The sequence below is a fragment of the Crocodylus porosus genome, unplaced genomic scaffold, assembly GCF_001723895.1.
Source record: "Crocodylus porosus isolate Cpor-Errol unplaced genomic scaffold, CroPor_comp1, whole genome shotgun sequence".
NCBI lineage: Eukaryota > Metazoa > Chordata > Crocodylia > Crocodylidae > Crocodylus > Crocodylus porosus.
In genome coordinates, this window is record NW_017728914.1 from 37426712 (window position 1) to 37443221 (window position 16510).

A 16510-nucleotide genomic window follows, 5' to 3' on the forward strand; every position below is an offset into this window, starting at 1 on the left:
TTTCCTCCGGCTCCCCGCATATCTGAAAAAGGACTTTTTGTTGTCCTTGATGCTTGAAGCTAGTTGGAGTTCACTTGCAGCCTTGGCTTTCCTGGTTTGCTCCCTGCAGGACCAGACCAGCGCAGAATAATCCTCCTTGGAGTTGCCATGCTCATAAACATTTGAATTCGTAGTTCTTTTCAAGGAAAGAATCATTCACTTCAAGCAACTTCAGTTGTTTTTGTCCACAGATGTGGTAGGCAACTCTCAGTCCTCTGGATCATGGTGTACATAGAAGAGGTCTAGTCAGGGGTCCTTTAGTGTTAAATGAAGCCCCCGTGCAGTGTAAACTACTTCCAAGTCACAAACAGTATTAGCACTTGCTGTTAAAAAGGAAGCGTAAATGTTTCATGTGTAAGTGATTCAGCTGTTGGTTTGCGCAGAAACAAAGCTTTACTCTATTCATGTGAATTCCATCCTGTTTGTAAATACTGCCTTCAAAATATGAAGCCAGTGTTAAAGGTTACTGTTGTTGTTATCTTGCTGAATCAGGACAGATAGCACCAGCTGCTCTTACCACTTTCACTGCTGCCCACAGGGCAGTGAAAATAGCAACAGTGGAACTATCAGGATCATGCCTTCACTTCTGCTGCCTTGGAGTGCAAAAAATGGACCAGAGCAGAGACTCGTGGGCTAAGGTTATTAATGAGGGGGGGAGGAGGACTCAAAGGAGGTAGGGACAAAATGCTGAGCTCTTTCTGGGCAATGAATCCTGCTCTTCTCAATCCCAGCTTTAGTATTGCATACTTTGTGATATTTATAAAGAGCCATGAATTCTTCCCAGACAGCTTACACAATGCTGCAGGAACTTCTCAAAGGAGAAGTCACACAAGCCTCACAGCAGCCAGCTTCAGTGTTTGTGAACATTGCTTGCAGAGCACTGGGAAGACCTAAAGGACAGTGAGTAGTTCTATGTAGTGCTGTAGAGCTACAAGGTACTTCATGCACACGTGCATTCCGTACTTACAATGTAAACAGGACAAGGTACAGGACAATAGTGAAGAGGAGTGAAGGGTGTTGGAGCTGGTGAGGGGAAGAATTGCTTGATGGGAATAGTACAGCAGGAGTTGAATTTGGCATTTGAGGCCCTAAACAGCATTCTAGTTGCAGCACAGCACAACAGAAGGAATGCGAGAGAGTAAGGGAGGGAGATTGAGGAATGAGAAGTATCTGAGCACAATAAAAAGAGATGGAATTGGGATGATAAGCATGGAGGAGGAGGGCAAGGGGAGAAATTAGTGTTTTGCATCAGCGTTGACTGGGAGGAGAAAGTAAAGTTTTGTTTTCTGACAAAGTTGTGTCTTGGGACAGCTGTAGGGAGAAGCTACATGTGAACTGGCTTGAGTAGTGCAGAGACACGCAGCTCCATGTGATGGGAGCTAGAAGGAACGTGAAGCAGGTGTTGTAGGATCTCACTGTACAGTGTCCATGATGGCATTTCTGGCTTGACTCTTGCAGCTTATTTAAACTTCTTTGTAGCAGTGTAATGCTACTGACCCCTGGCTTTCTTCCAAAGGCATGGGATGGCTTCATTTTCAGCAAAACGAGAAGTTTGCACAAAGGAATATAGTCTCTTCTTAAGGGAACAAGAGGGAAGGATTAATTTGCTTGAAATTGTGATTACTGAAAGTCAAATAATGGAGTGCTAGGTGAAGACATCTTTCACTTAAGGGGCTGGGAAATAGGGAAACTCAGTAGCAAACCCCTCTAATATGCTGGGTGTTGCTTCAAACCTCAGAATCTTTGGTATACACATTTATGATATGCAAAGAAGCTCTCACCGAAAAAGATTTGGCAAAGACTTTTGTGGTGCTAAAAGTCAGATGTTCTTTACCCTTGGAAACATAATTCTCTGGAATTTGGCAGTGGGCTGGGAATTAATAGCAGTGCCAGTTGTAGGCTGCATGGACTTGCATCTTTTATATAGTGTTTCCACACAAGCCTGTCCAGGGAAGGAGAAGTTTCCAAACAGACCAATGTACAAAACTTATACTTTTCATGCTTGCCCTCTTGAGCAAATATCAGCATCCTCTATCTGCTGCTTCAGAGTGAAGTGTCAGTATTTTAATTGACATCCTAAGGCTGAAAGGTACAAACTGGAGGAACCTGCTTTGCAGTGTAACAACAATCTCAATGTACCAAAGTCCAAGTGATGTTTAGACAGAGATGTTTAACTTCTCAGGTCCTTATGTTTTGTTGCATAGGGTTTCACTGTTCTTGGTCTTCTGGTGTTTGAAAGCCCCTTTTATCCATTATGTCAGTTTTGGAGCTCCCATTCCACATGGAGGTGATTTTTTTGAGCCCCTCTGACAATACTGGTTTTCTGGGATTAGTTTCTTATCTTTATTTATCTAAAGATGGAGTAAGAAGTAAAACAACTGGTCTAAAAGGGCCCGTCCTCTGACTTTAACGCGAGACACACTCCACATAGATATTCCGGTGATGGAAGCTGTAACGGTATCTGAGGTAGGTAAGTAGGCACAAAAGAAATAGTGATTTCCTCTTTACAGAGGAACATCACTGAGTGCTTAAAACCAAGGATGTTTAAAAATGTGCTTATCTTTTCTTGCGTGTGGCTAGTAGAGCTTTCAGGAAAGCCTTTCAGGTGTGGACCGTTGTACAGTTCACAGAAAAAAGCCCTGGACCATAGGAGTGAAGTCCAAAGTAAAGTGGCTTGCTTGCTTGCTTCAGGCTTCTTACGTGGCCTCTCTGCTAGAATGAACTAGAGAGGGTCCCCAGAGCTTCAGAGAAATGGTATTAATACTTTGCCAGTGAAATTTGTTTAAAAATGGCTCTTGACTGACAACTGAACTGTAGTCACACAGCTCCTAACTCTAGGGGAAGATATTTTTAACATTGCTGAGCTGATTTCATGAGCACCTGAATATGGCAGTGAGTGCTGCTTCATAAGGGGATAGCTGATATGGTCAGCGTAGGAGGCCACACCCATGCGGCAAGGTTTGGAGGACTGTTCCCAGCAGGCAGGTTTGCCAGGTGCAGCAATGGTGGGAGCACTGATGCAGATAGTACTTGGGTGTCTTTGGCAGTATGCTTTCTAATCTGTCTGGGGCAGCTGTCAGGGTAGGCCTCAGTGCTATGTTAAGATGCCCAGCCTGGCACTGCCCTGTGCCATGCAGTCATCCTAGGTGACGTAGGCAACAGTGCTGTAGGCTGACCTACACTGTTGGAAGCTGCCACTTTGAACAAGGCCCCAGCTTTACCCAGAAACACAACTGTCCTGCCAGAGGGATGGCCAGGAAACCATGTGGTGAATAGCTGCTTGCCAAAACCTTGCTTAACCAGCTTTGTAAGCCTCTACAGCTTTCCCAAGGATTCAGTGCTTGCTGAGTGTGATAATGTTAGAAAACGGTAGCAGTGTATAATTGGTTTCCAGCCTGAAACTGTAACTGCATTTGCATAATTCAGAACTGAAGAGAATGTTCCATCATGCAGCCTTGTTAACAGTGCCTAGCCATGACTCTGATCTGTAGAGACAAAGGTGTGAATGTGTTTCTGCATCTTGTAAACGTGCAAACGCTGGCAGCATTTCTGGGGCATTTAAAAGAAGTGGTGATCAGGAGCTTTGGAACACATGCTGTAGGAAGGCTTAGCTTGTCCCTCCTAAAGCCCAGCTGCATGAATGGCTTGCTGGCCCAGGGTCAGTGTGCATGTTAGTGCCTGCCTGGGGTCATTGTTTGGGAAGGGCATCCAGAATACGCGCTTTCCTTACAACTGCTTGTTGTGTACCTGTACAAGTTGACAGTCGAGGTTGCCCCTTGGGGGTCTGGAGAAGAAAACGTTGTGTAATCCAGTGACAGCAAATCTTGAAAAAGGGATCTTAAAAACATACCTTGTGGTCATGAAAGATGCTGCAAAGAAGAGACCATATTTCAGCAGTGAAGCAGACCTAGTTTGACTTGAAGATGTATGAGCAAGAATGAAAACTAGCTGGAAATACCAGATTTACATGAAATGCCACAGCCCAGGGCCTTGCTGTAAATGTACATCTGAATAAACCGGTGTGCATTATGACTGAAACGTTTCCTTTTGAATTGACCACAATCTAAGTGGCAGAAGAGTTGAATTTCTGTACCTTTCTCTCTCTTTCTGGGGAAAGGTCTGATCTCCGCAAATAGTGGGCAGGGGTAGTGAGAGTGAAGCAGAAGAGTCTCTGGTCCAGTAGATAGGAGAGAAGATGGAGAGAGGGAGAGAAGGCAATGTCATGGGGCTGAAAGGGGGAAGCAAACAAAACAAACTGATCAAGAGGTAGAGCAGAGCAGAGTCCTGACCTGGTCCCAGGACTAAATCTCCAGCTTTTACTCTCCTGGTGAAGCAAGTAGGTGTAGGTAAAATCCAAAATGCTGAAATGAGAGGAGAAAATCAAGCACCTGGTACATGGGCCATCCTCTTCCATGTAGAAATTATAGCTCCAGCCTCCCAGTAGGTTCTCAGCTGAACAGCCAAATGTCACGCTCCTAATGATCTTGGGAAATGAGCCCAGTAACAGGGGAGATCTGAAGGAAACCCAAGCAGGAATATCAAGAGCAGGCTAGTGTGGACGGTGTCACCAGAGGCTGACCGAAAGTGGATGTTGCATTCCTGCTTTCTCCATCCCAGTCCGGGCATGTGCCTCTCACAGAATACCAGGGGCCCCTAATACAGCAGGGAGCAGAAGTGCCCTGGCCTTGGCTAGTTTCTTTAGGGCTCAAAACTGTTTTCAGGTGCCAAATAGGAAGGGAGTTTGAGAGAGCTTTTTGCCCTGAGTTCGCAGCCAGGACTCCGGCTGGAGACACAGTGCTTGTTCTGTTTGGCTAAGAGACCCCTTCTGCTTGGGCAGCTTCCTCCACACCAAGCAAGGTCCAGTTTAGCATCAGAACTGCAGCACCAAGTAGCCAGAATTCACAGGAGGTAGAGCTTGGATCAGGTGAACCCTAATGGGATCCCAGTACCTGAGAGGAGGAGTGGGGAACATGGGCTCTTCACCAGTGTAATTCCCTGGAATCTGCCCTGTCCACCCTTGCCTAGGAAGCTAAATTATGAGGCCACCAGGAGTCTGGTGAACTTTTCTGGCTTCTGTGATAGGAAAGAAATGTGTCTTCAGAAGCTGAAATATTGAGTCCCAAACTTTTGCCTTGCAAGGGATCATCTGATTGAGGTGACTTATACAAGAGGGAGGTAAACTGAACCCAGGGTGCCCTAGCTTAAACATGCTGTATAGGTGGAGAGGTAGATCAGCCTCACCTGCCCACATCCAGGGGAAACTAGTGCTTTTGGAAATAGTTTTGATCCCTGCTTACCAAATGGCAGGAAGCAGAAGCTAGCCTGCCTCCCTTTATCTCCATGTTACAAGTACTATTACTGATGTACTAGTGCTATTGTTACTCATAACAAATGCAACTCTTCCTGAGTGACAGGGCTGCTAGCCTGGAGTTGAATGCTTTACAGTAATGCAGTTAGATGCTGGAGCAGCGGGTTCAGTTTAAAAGCACGAGGTATTTTAGAAGAATTTGTAGTGGTTGCCAGAAACACCGGTGGCTTCAGCAAGGCTTTTTGTCTCCATTCAGAAGTTATGCAGATTCAGCATATCAGAACATCCAGTACTGTTGCTGTCTTGTGCAGAAGCCTCAATTACCAGTGACTTGCTGTGTTCCAAATCACTGTTGAATTAGTGCAGCAAAACCCTGGTTCTGAGGCCTGCGAGTGGTATTGCGCAGATACTTGGCCTCAGATTACTTTGTACTATGCTTAAGGCACTACCTCTGCCTACGGTGGCCTTGCTTTTTCACTATAACATCTACCATAAAACTGAAGAACAATACAGCACCACTAATACCACTCATCTCTTACTCTCTCTCCACTTCCAGTTGCAGTGAGTTGTGAATGGAGGAAGGGCCTTCACTCACTGCCTGGAAAGGAGGAGCTGTGCTGGCAGACATTTGAGGAGAATGGAAGAGAAGGCTCACAAGCAGTTTGTCAACAAAACTAGATGCTGGTAATCACTAAAATACCTTGCTGAGGCCCAAGGATCACTTAATGTTCAGAGAATATAAAGTCCCCTTGGGGTTAGGTGCTCACTTTGCTCTCATGGTATTTACAGCCATTGACTGACTTTTATGTGTAATAGCTTGCAAGTGTTTGTGTCTGAACAGAGTGGAGATTTTGGTTTAGGAAGAAGAAAAGTTCGCTTGTCACTTCTTCATTTTTTCAGTCACAACCCATGTGTAAATGCTGCACTTCCTTTGCATTCACATTTTTTTTTTTCTCTCCTTCTGCAGGACTTGACTGGCATAGAGTCTATGGACCAATGTCGTCATACTCTGGAGCAACACAACTGGAATATAGAGGTACCAGCTAGAATTATCCTCATGGCTGATTTTCTTTCCAGCTGCCTAGACACCTCTGTTTGAAGGCTCCCAAAGCAGAATTTCTTCTCTTGTATTTGCCTGAGCAGTGATCAAGGTGGCTATATTAAAAAAGTTGCATTTATATAATACTATTTGTATTCAGCTCCATACGAATAAGTTTCTTTGGTTATCATTAAGAACTTTGGCTGGTGTCCTAATTGCCTATTCACAATTTCCAGTCATGTTGAGTTGCCCATTGTGCAAAGATGATAGCCCTTCATCTCTGAAGGCAGTTCTGTCCTCTTTTGGTCCCAAAGCAAGAATTGAAAAATGGATACCTAATGGCTATTCGTGCATCACTAAGGCCAGGACTCATGCTGGGCAAGAACGGAGCATTCAGCCTAACTACATATACTATTATTTGATTACCGCCAGTCAAAGTGAAGTCCATTTTTCTTTTTTAAGGCTTTCTGGAACTCTGCTCCTATTTCTCCCATCCTCTTCCATGCAATACAAGCACCCTAATGTCTTCATCAATACAGTACCCTCCCACCTCGGAGAGGCTTTCGGTCAACATATACATGTCTCCACTGTTCTCTCTTTTCAAAGCTTCTTGGCATATGGCTGTACCGTGAAACCATCCATGTACAACTGCCAGCCCTGTGCCTGGATTGTTGTGGACCACACTACTCTGGGCACCTGGATAAAGTTGTCTTTCTTTACACTGTAAACGTATCACTTATTTAGCACAGCTCTTCAAAGGTCCAGCACCATGGATTGTAGGCTGGAAGCAGCAGTGACATCACTTATGTATTAAGTTGCAGCTGTCCATTGCTGAGATGTTCAGAATGGGAACGTTCAGAGTGCATTTTGCTAACCTGCATGTGTGTTGCCACTTCTGATGGGTCCCTTTGCTGTTCCTTCCACCACAGGCAGCTGTACAGGACCGGCTGAATGAGCAAGAAGGTGTCCCGAGTGTCTTTAATCCACCTCCATCCCGACCACTGCAGGTCAATACAGCTGACCACAGAATCTACAGCTACGTTGTTTCAAGGCCACAACCCAGGGCAAGTAATTTAATGACTGGATTTTGTCTTTGCACACATAAGTGATCCCTGTGGATAAGGAAAAGTACAGCAACAGGAAGGGAACTCTGTTTCCTTTGCTTACTGCTGTCTTGTTTATTTTCTCATGAAAATGCTGCTCTGGGCAGAGCTGTTCTTTCAACATCCCTGATTGCTTCAGGCGCTTTCCTTACCAGTATGTTTTGCAATATAGGCAAACCATGTCAAGCCTATACAGGTCTTGGCTAGGTCATAGCAAAACCCTTGCTTGGCCTTCCCAGTTCATTTGGAATGAAAGATTGTTCCCTGCTTTCTTGCTGTTTGGTGATTTTAAGTAACAGTCTGCCATAAGTATACTAGTAAAATGCCAGTTTGATTACTACTTGTTGCGTTACAAATGGGGATTCTCATAGAATCCCTACAAGATCAGTAAAGGCTATGATTCCCCTTTCACAGGTAGGGAAAGTTGATCTTTCCACCTCTGCCTCTTTTTGTTTGGAAAGGTCTTGTTTGAGTGGCAGAAAACATCAGGTTGGACTCTCCAAGTTAAGTGTCTGTCAGCAAACACTTAAAGTTGGCCTAACTTACCTGTCCCAGGTTGCAGGTTGCCAGCTCCTGGCTCTTTGTTCAGAGCACTGACAGCACACTTGCATGGACACTACAGCATAGCTGACACTGGGTAGAGGCACATTTTACCTGGCATACATCTTCCAAGGGACAAGGTAAACACATAACTCTCTTTGTAATTGCAGGGCTTGCTAGGATGGGGTTACTACTTGATAATGCTTCCATTCCGACTTACATATTACACGTTACTTGATATATTTAGGTAAGTTCTTTTCTTTTTTTCTTTTTTGTTCGAGTTTATGTATTAGTTGCAACAAGACAGACTAACTCTGGTGACTGTTCTTGTTATAGTCTGGAAATTCTTGTTCAGCGTGGTAAGGTATCAGATTTTATATTAATGAGATACTCGCTCATTCCGATTTCTCTGTAGCACTGTGTAGTCTTTATGTATTGAGTCAGAACGCAGCATTCAGTAATGACTGAGTGTTGTATACCAGCAAAGACAGGAACGCCTTCTTAATCTGCAAATGAAACAAACATGTAATGCTAGCTCCAAATCAGGTTGCTACAGTTCCTGAGTGTTGCACACCATCACCAGGCCACTAATGGGTAGGTACTGAGTTAGTGCCCACAGCACCCACCCCTCATCACTGAGGCTGCATGGTGCTAGGTAGCATATCAGCACACAGAACAACAATCCCTGGCTTGGTGTTATGGTCTCTAAGGAGACCATAACAAGACAGAGTGAAAAACCAACCAGCAAGAGAAGTCACATATGTGAGCGTTTTATGTGCAGGAGACATTTGTACAGACTCTTCAGGTGCCTGTTTCTGCCCTCTCCTGGAGCCCTGTCACTTCTCTGTCCTTGCTGTCTCAAAAGGTCCTTCTTCTTTCAGCCTACCCCATGGGATAGCCAGCAGGAGGTTGGGGCAGGGTGCAGGCAAGATGGCAACTGTCATGAGTGTCCCACCATCCTGCTTGCTGAATTCTGTCTCCTGTCTCCTCTGGTAGCTTCCTCTTGCCTTTGGGGAAGGGCTTGCATACATTTCTAAAACAAATGTGCCACAGTGAACATCCTCCTACACACTTGCATCTGTGCCAGCAAAGCTGCCCGGAAGTTGAGACCCACCAATCTTTGGAGATCTTGCTGGCTGTAAGCATAAACCATGTGGGTCTTTCAGAAGGTCTAAGAACTGAATTCCTTTGCTTCTCTCCTAGGTTTGCTTTGCGTTTTATACGCCCTGATCCTCGCAGTCGGGTCACAGACCCAGTGGGTGACATAATTTCCTTTATTCATATGTTTGAGGAGAAGTATGGGAGGATACACCCCGTCTTCTACCAGGGAACATACAGCCAGGTCAGTGCCGTGTAGCACAGTGAGGGTATGGGTGGCATATTGCTGGTGCTGCCTGGCCTCAGGCCCTAACACGGAACAGCAAAAGTCACCTTCTGTTTAGAAACCCACTATAAATGTTCAGGCAACAGCATCGCCAAGACCTATGCTTTGAGCATGGTCAAAAAGAGTCTGCCCCACAGTGCATTTGCTATGGTGACAGGACAGGCCTTTAAGAATGGGAAGGACAAGCTGCTCTGACTGTTTTTGGCTGCTGGCATGGCTCTGAAGCCAGCTGTTTTTCATGGCTCCACTTGTGCTGATTTTATAAATGGTAGCAAGGAGCAGAGAGAAGAGCGCAGGGCCTGGGAGCACCAGTCAGACGCAGCAGGCTCTTAACTTAATTCTGCTACCCTAGTCCAGGAGGCTCCCATCCCACAATCATCCTAATTGCCCTAGTAACAGCCACCTCCCTCTGCCCTCCCCCAGGCGCTGAATGATGCCAAGCGGGAGCTGCGCTTCCTCCTGGTGTACCTGCACGGTGACGACCACCAGGACACGGACGAGTTCTGCCGGTAGGTGAGAGCGCAGGGCGCCGGCCAGCCCATCGGTCACACAGGGCCAGTGAGTCATGCTGCCTTCCTTCTTGCCCCCAGCAACACCCTGTGCGCATCTGAGGTGATCACCCTCATCAACACCAGGATGCTGTTCTGGTCCTGCTCCACAAACAAGCCGGAGGGGTACCGAGGTGAGCGGGGAAGCAGGTGCCCAAGGCAGGGGCGACCTGTGCTGGTCCCCCTCACTTCTCTGTTGTCCTCCTTCTCCCTCCACGCCCTGTAATGGGAGTGTCCCTTTTGTAGGCCACAGGCAGGCTCTGCAGCATGGCACAGCTAGATGCCTGTGGTCTTATCTCTGTGGCATCAACAGCCATAGAGGCTCTGCCCTGCACAGGGGAATGGTAGCCCAGAAAGCTGCCCAGCCCAGACCCTCAGAGGCAATGTTTACTGTGCCCCTTGACCTTTCTGGATCACCCATGCTGGCAGCAATTTCTGCACTTGTCTCCCAGTGTCCCAGGCTCTGCGAGAGAACACATACCCCTTCCTGGCTGTGATCATGCTGAAAGATCGCAGAATGACTGTGGTGGGACGGCTGGAAGGCCTCATCCAGCCGGATGACCTCGTTAACCAGTTGACATTCATCATGGATGCCAACCAGACGTACCTGGTGTCTGAGCGCCTGGAGAGGTATGAGGCTGGCAGGGCTCAGGAGGGCTTTGGGGGTACTCGGTGCCAACTTGCTGTGATCTGCAGTTAGAGTTCCCTAACCATCGCAAGGAAATGCTGCTCAGTGCTCCCCAGGCCTAATCTCCTTGGGAACAGGCAGCATTTTGCCTCCAAAAGAACCTTTGGAGCCTTCCACGCACACACTCTCTAATGCTCCTGCCTGGGGCTGCTCCACTGAGGCTTCTCTGCCCTGCTGGGATCTGGGAGGCTGCTGGCTCTGACACTACTGCCTGATGTTTGCAGGGAGGAGAGGAACCAGACACAGGTCCTGAGGCAGCAGCAGGATGAAGCGTACCTGGCTTCCCTGCGCGCAGATCAGGAGAAGGAACGCAAGAAAAAGGAGGAGCGGGAGAGGAAGAAAAAGAAGGAAGAGGAGGTGCAGCAGCAGAAATTGGCTGAGGAGAGACGGCGGCAGGTGAGGGAGGGGCTCTGCTGGGCTGTGGCTCCCCTTGTTTTGCTCACGTTCCACTTGAGCATTTCCCCATCCTGGTCAGTGCCCCATGCTGAGCCCACAGCACTTTTCCTGCTGTGCTTTGAGTTCCTTGGGTCATTGGGCCCACCTGCCTTCTCTTGAGGCTCTGGGGGGCGGCCAGCTGGCATGTGCCGTCTCCCATGCTGGTACCCAGGCCAGCTCCGTGAGCCTGTCACTCCCCTCTCCCACCGTGCTTTGCAGACACTGAAGGAAGAGAAGGAGCGGAGGTCGGAATGCCTTCCCCCGGAGCCACACCCTGATGACCCAGAGAGTGTCAAGATCATCTTCAAACTGCCCAACGACTCCCGAGTAGAGAGGCGATTCCACTTCACACAGTCGCTAACGGTGAGGCTGAGGCAGCGCTTTGCCCCCTGCCGTTCCCACCTGCTAATGCAGCCTGCAGTCTTCCACCCTCGATCTGGAAGTAGTTGGGTGGGTGGCCTAGCAGGTGCCAGCATCAGTCTGCCCTTACTGGGCCCTCTGGCGGCTGAGGGGTTACACCTGGGCAGGAGTAAGACTGGGTCGCAGCCTGGTGGAGGGCTGCCGCACAGGGTCACGCATCCTCAGTGTGTGAGGAGTGCAGAGGCCTGGATTTGTGGGTGGGATCTCCAGGTCCTTTTGAATCCAGCCCTGGGAGAACGTCCTTGTCCCAGGGCCTGTGTCCCTGGCTGTACACAAATGCTTGGTGGCCTGCGACAAGCCTGAGTCTGTGAGCAGAACCAACTTCTGTGCTTTCCACTCCCTAGGTGATCCATGATTTCCTGTTCTCCCTGAAGGAGAGCCCAGAGAAGTTCCAGATCGAGGCCAATTTCCCACGCCGTGTGCTGCCCTGCCTCCCCACAGAGGAGTGGCCCAACCCACCCACGCTGCAGGAGGCCGGGCTCAGCCACACAGAGGTGCTCTTTGTGCAGGACCTCACGGACGATTGATGCGGCCCCGCCGCACGGCCTGAGGACCCCAGACGATGATTACAACATGATATTTTTTTTAATGACTGCTGCGTACAGATGAGGGATCAGAGGCTACGTCGCCAGCGCCAGCCATGCTGCGAGCCTGTTCTGGTGCCGGGCAGCGCCTGCAAGCTCCCGCACCGTCACTCCTGACACCGTGGGCAGAGGGAGGGAGACGATGCTGCCCTCTCCAGGGGGGCAAAACCAACAGCTCCCGGTAAATCTCGCTTTGATCAGAAACCCTTGGCCCCCCGCCCCTGCCACCCGGGGAGGATTTGGGACTTGGCTGCTATGGGCGGCCCGTGTGGCAGGCAGGGGCTCCTGCCCGTGCTGGGGGTGGGGCCAGATGGACAGACTCTCCTCCGCTTCCCCTGTGTATAGACACCTTTCTTTTAATCTCTCTCGCTTTGTAATGACCAAAGGAGCCCGGGGTTGACAATAGTATTAATTTTTGATAAGAGCTGGTTGAAGTTCCTGCCCCCTGGGTGCCGGCTCAGGGCTCTTAGCCTGCATAGTGTAATAAACTCTGCCTCTAGCGTGCCTGTGCTCATGCTTCACATGTCCCTGTCTCCACACAGGCCAGGCCTGCTGGCAAGGGGCCAGGGCTCGGCAGCAGCTGCCAGCACTCACTTGGAGGCTAACCTATGTTTCTCCAGCATGGGCTCTGGGTCTGGATGCCTTTTCCAGGTGCCTCAGCTGCCTCGGCCACTGGCCCCAAACCACCTGCTGCTGGGGGAGGAAGGGCTGTGGGGTGTGCAGCAGGACCATGACCAGGTACGGGTGGCTGAGCAGGTGGATGTGATCTGGTTCTCCTGCAGCTGTGCCTTCTGAACCCAACACTGGCCTCTCAACTGGGGGATGCAAGGGCCCCTCCTTTGTGCCGCATCTGGGCAGTGGTATTGCTGCCAGTGGGAGGGCCAAACCTATCTGCTCTGAATAGGCTCTGCATTCTCAGGAGGGAGAGACCCCAGAGGGTGGTGAGGGGCAAGTGCTCATTGTCCCTTTTGAGTCTGCTGGCCTCCATCCCTTTGTCTCTCCCATTTGCTGTGTACCTGGGGCTGCGGAGTTCACTACCAGCAGCCCATGATGGCCCTAGCTCTCCTGCTACCTCTGACTCCAGCCCCACCAGTTTGGTCCTTCCCCAGCTGCAGTTGGGCTGTGGGGGAACCAGTTGCAGAGGAATCCAGACAGACCGAGGCTGGGGACAGGCAGACTATGTGACCTGCTGGGACCAGGAATGCCTCTCGCAGATAGGGTTCAGCCTTGTTGCTCAGAGTCAGTCTGGGGTAGCTCCTGGATCCTCTGCTGCACCTGGATCTCCACCCAGGGAGAAGGCTGTGACCCTGGTTGCCATCACCTGTGTCTTGGCAGCAGTCCAGCTGTGAGGTGACTCTGCTCCAGGTGGAGCTCTGCCCTTGAGCACCTGGCTTTTGCTGGGGGTGGGTCACTTGGAGTGCAGAGCTCCAGTCCTTCAGTATCTGCATGGGCGCCTAGGAGTCTCCTAGGTGCTGGTTCTGACCTACAGCAGCCTAGGTCCTATGTACCTGCACCCAGCGCGAGCACCAAGGTCATCTGAGAGCAACTTCCTGCCAGTGCCAGCAGTACAGTCTGCTGGGAGGAAGGGTGGAGAAGTGATTCCCCACCTGAGCAAGGAGGTCAAGACCCAGCCACAAGGTGGTTCCAGTGAGGCTCTGCATTAATGTTTCATTTACTCTGGTGCCCTTGTCAGTTGTTCCCATTGTTAAACACCGCCCCGAGCCCTCACTGGGGACCTAGTGAGGTCCCAGACCTGGTGCTAACACCCAAGGCACAGGGTTAATGCTGATGAGAGTCAGACTGGAGAAGCCTGAGCCCAAGCCGTGGCCTTTTGGGCTGCTCCCTGCTTGGCCAGAGCCTGGAGCTGCGGCAGGAGCTGCGGCAGGAGCTACTTCCTGCTGCCCCATCACCAGGCTGAGAGAAGGCGATCTCCCTTGCCAGGTAAGCAAAACCACCTGGGCTGAAGACCACTCTGTAGCATCTCTGCTGCAAGGAGGCCACCTAGCCCCTCTCACCCCAGCTGGACTGGAGACAGGGCATGGCTCTGCACCCCCCACCACTACCAAGTCCAGGCTGGGGCACCTCTCCCAGCCAGCATGGTTTGGGTGTGGGCAGTTATCCCTGCCTCCCCCCCAGCGGCACACTCCCCTCGGCCAGGCCAGTACTCACCTGTGATGGAGGAAGATCATATGGGAACCAGCGCAGTGAATGCTGTTCCAGCCTGGGACACAGACCCAGAGCACCCAATGGTGGGGCAGGGATCACTGCTGCAGCCAAGCAAAGGAGCAGGACCTGGTCCAGGCAGCAGATCTAGCCATACTCCACAGGACACGCAGAGGGTCATGTCCAGCCCAGAGAAGGGCCTGCCTGCCCTACTCTTAAACAGCTGGGGAACAAACCCACATGCAGCTACCCCTGGGCCCAGGAACGTAGGGTGCCAAGGGCTCTGGCTCTGCAGAAAGATGAACCCCCATCAGCCCCAATACAGCATCCATCTGACCCTGAGCACAGGGGAAGACCTGCCAGCCAAGACTCTTGCTGGGCCTGAACCTGGAGGGTATTGGCACAGCCACCCCCACCCAGGCCAATGGCTGTCTGGTGCAGAACCACGGGAAGGAGCAGCAACCTCCTCTTTCCACCACAGCCACAGGGATGGGACAGTCACAGCTCACACCTGCCCCATCTCCCCTTCCTTGGCTCACGCTGTCAGGCAAGGGCTTTAGGATGCTAGGGCAGATGCAGTCTATCCCCAAAAGCCCCAGGCTCCAGCAGCTGCTACTGCAGCACCCCCTGCTGGCCCCACCCCAGGCTGCAGCCAGGACCCAGCACTGCCCTGCCACCCTGCTGCAGCTGTAGGCTTCTTCCTGGGACACTGCCCCACAGCCCTGAGCTTGGCCCAGGCCCTGCACTACCACACAGCTCCTTGGAGGCTCAGGCTGGCAGATGCTGCCCAACCATGCCCAGCCCCCTTGGGATCTCTCACCCCAATGCCCAAGAAGGCAGAGCCCCGCTCCCAAGGGGACCCTGTGCCTCAGTTACCTTGAGCACTTGCAGTGCAAGCCCTCCATGTCCGTAAACTGCAACAGCATTACTGCACCCTTGGCTCTCCAGCCTGCTGTCCTCTTCGGGACCAGCCCAACACCGTGGGCCACCAGAACCCACCTCCAAGGCAGACCAGCACCACCCCAATGCCTCCTGCCCACGTGTCCTTGGTCGCTTCCACCTGCCAGCCTCTGATAGCTGGCAAGGGCCAGAGCAAGAGCACTGAGCCAGCTCTACCCAGCCAGAGGCTTCCCTGCCTGCATGACCTACAAGGTAAACAACACACTATTTTTTAGTCTTTTTATGTGGGAGAGGTAGGATAAAGGAAAAAAGATTTTTCCATAGGTATGGCTCCAGGGAGCAGGCACGGAGTCTCATCATGAGCTGACTTGTCCTCCCTGTCCTGCTTCATTAAAGCTGAATTCCTAGCTACTGCTGAGGACTAGTCTCTATGGGTGAATCTATGGTTGTGAAAGGAGCTAAAGAGTTTGTGTTGAACAGCTGGCGCTAAAAAAGCTGCAAAATAGAGACCAGACAGCAACGCTGCCCTAAGAAAGGCTGGCTTGGTTAGTGGAAGGTTAAGAGATGATTGCTAACACCTGGAGAGCGAGAACAATAAACCATTAAGTCAGCTGACCCTGAGTGGGAATATCACAGCTACAGCAGGAAGCAAACCAGAGAGCTTCCATCCCCAGGCAGAAAATCAACTTCCCTGCTGAATACATGCACCCCTATCGGGGAAGGTGCATGTTGTACACTAGAAAATACAGTGCCTGACAACCACGCTGGAGTCCAACCAAGAGCCACGAGCTGGGTACTGGGCTCCCATGGGCTCACGCAGCCTCTGCCCTCCGCAAGATGTCAAGGGTCCGCTGGATGACATCCAGCAGGGCCCCCTCGTCCCCTGACCCGTCTCCCACGTGCCCCCCTGGCCCAGCCCAGGAGCGAGGAGAGAGAGGCGGGAGACGGGCACGGCGCATCAGTATACAGCATACATTTATTAGTGAATATCCCTCTCAAAATCAGCCACAACATTAAAAAAAATAATGATTGCACTACTCGGTCAAGCAGAACTAGCAACTTTCATTTTAAAAAAAGTACAAATCTGTTAAAAATTTCCATCAGTATAATACACATATATATAATACAACAGACAAGGGAGGGGCAATGCTACAAAACCAATGCGATTCCAATGGAATGAAGAAAAAAACCCCCAAAAAATAAAAACCCAAAAGAAAAACAAACACTTTTAGAGCTTTTAAGAACCTTTGTTTTTTTTCTCTATATATTAGCCTTTTTTTTCTCAAATACATACATGGGGAAAATGAGGTAACTGTAAAATGTGCAAGTAACAGAGCAAAAAAAAATTATTCAAAGATA

General features: G+C 50.1%; 1 protein-coding gene across 1 annotated transcript in view; it reads left to right on the top strand.

Annotated features, from left to right (window-relative positions):
• FAF2 (Fas associated factor family member 2) overlaps positions 1-12598 on the top strand; it is a 15644-nt gene extending 3046 nt beyond the window's left edge. The window contains exons 2-11 of the mRNA XM_019535311.1: positions 6315-6383; positions 7316-7450; positions 8200-8276; positions 9233-9371; positions 9837-9922; positions 10004-10095; positions 10414-10591; positions 10874-11045; positions 11304-11447; positions 11849-12598. Of these exons, the coding sequence (XP_019390856.1) occupies positions 6315-6383; positions 7316-7450; positions 8200-8276; positions 9233-9371; positions 9837-9922; positions 10004-10095; positions 10414-10591; positions 10874-11045; positions 11304-11447; positions 11849-12031 (1275 nt within the window). The 3' untranslated portion in view covers positions 12032-12598. The remainder of the gene's footprint in view (positions 1-6314; positions 6384-7315; positions 7451-8199; positions 8277-9232; positions 9372-9836; positions 9923-10003; positions 10096-10413; positions 10592-10873; positions 11046-11303; positions 11448-11848) is intronic.
• The last annotated feature ends 3912 nt before the right edge of the window (positions 12599-16510 follow it).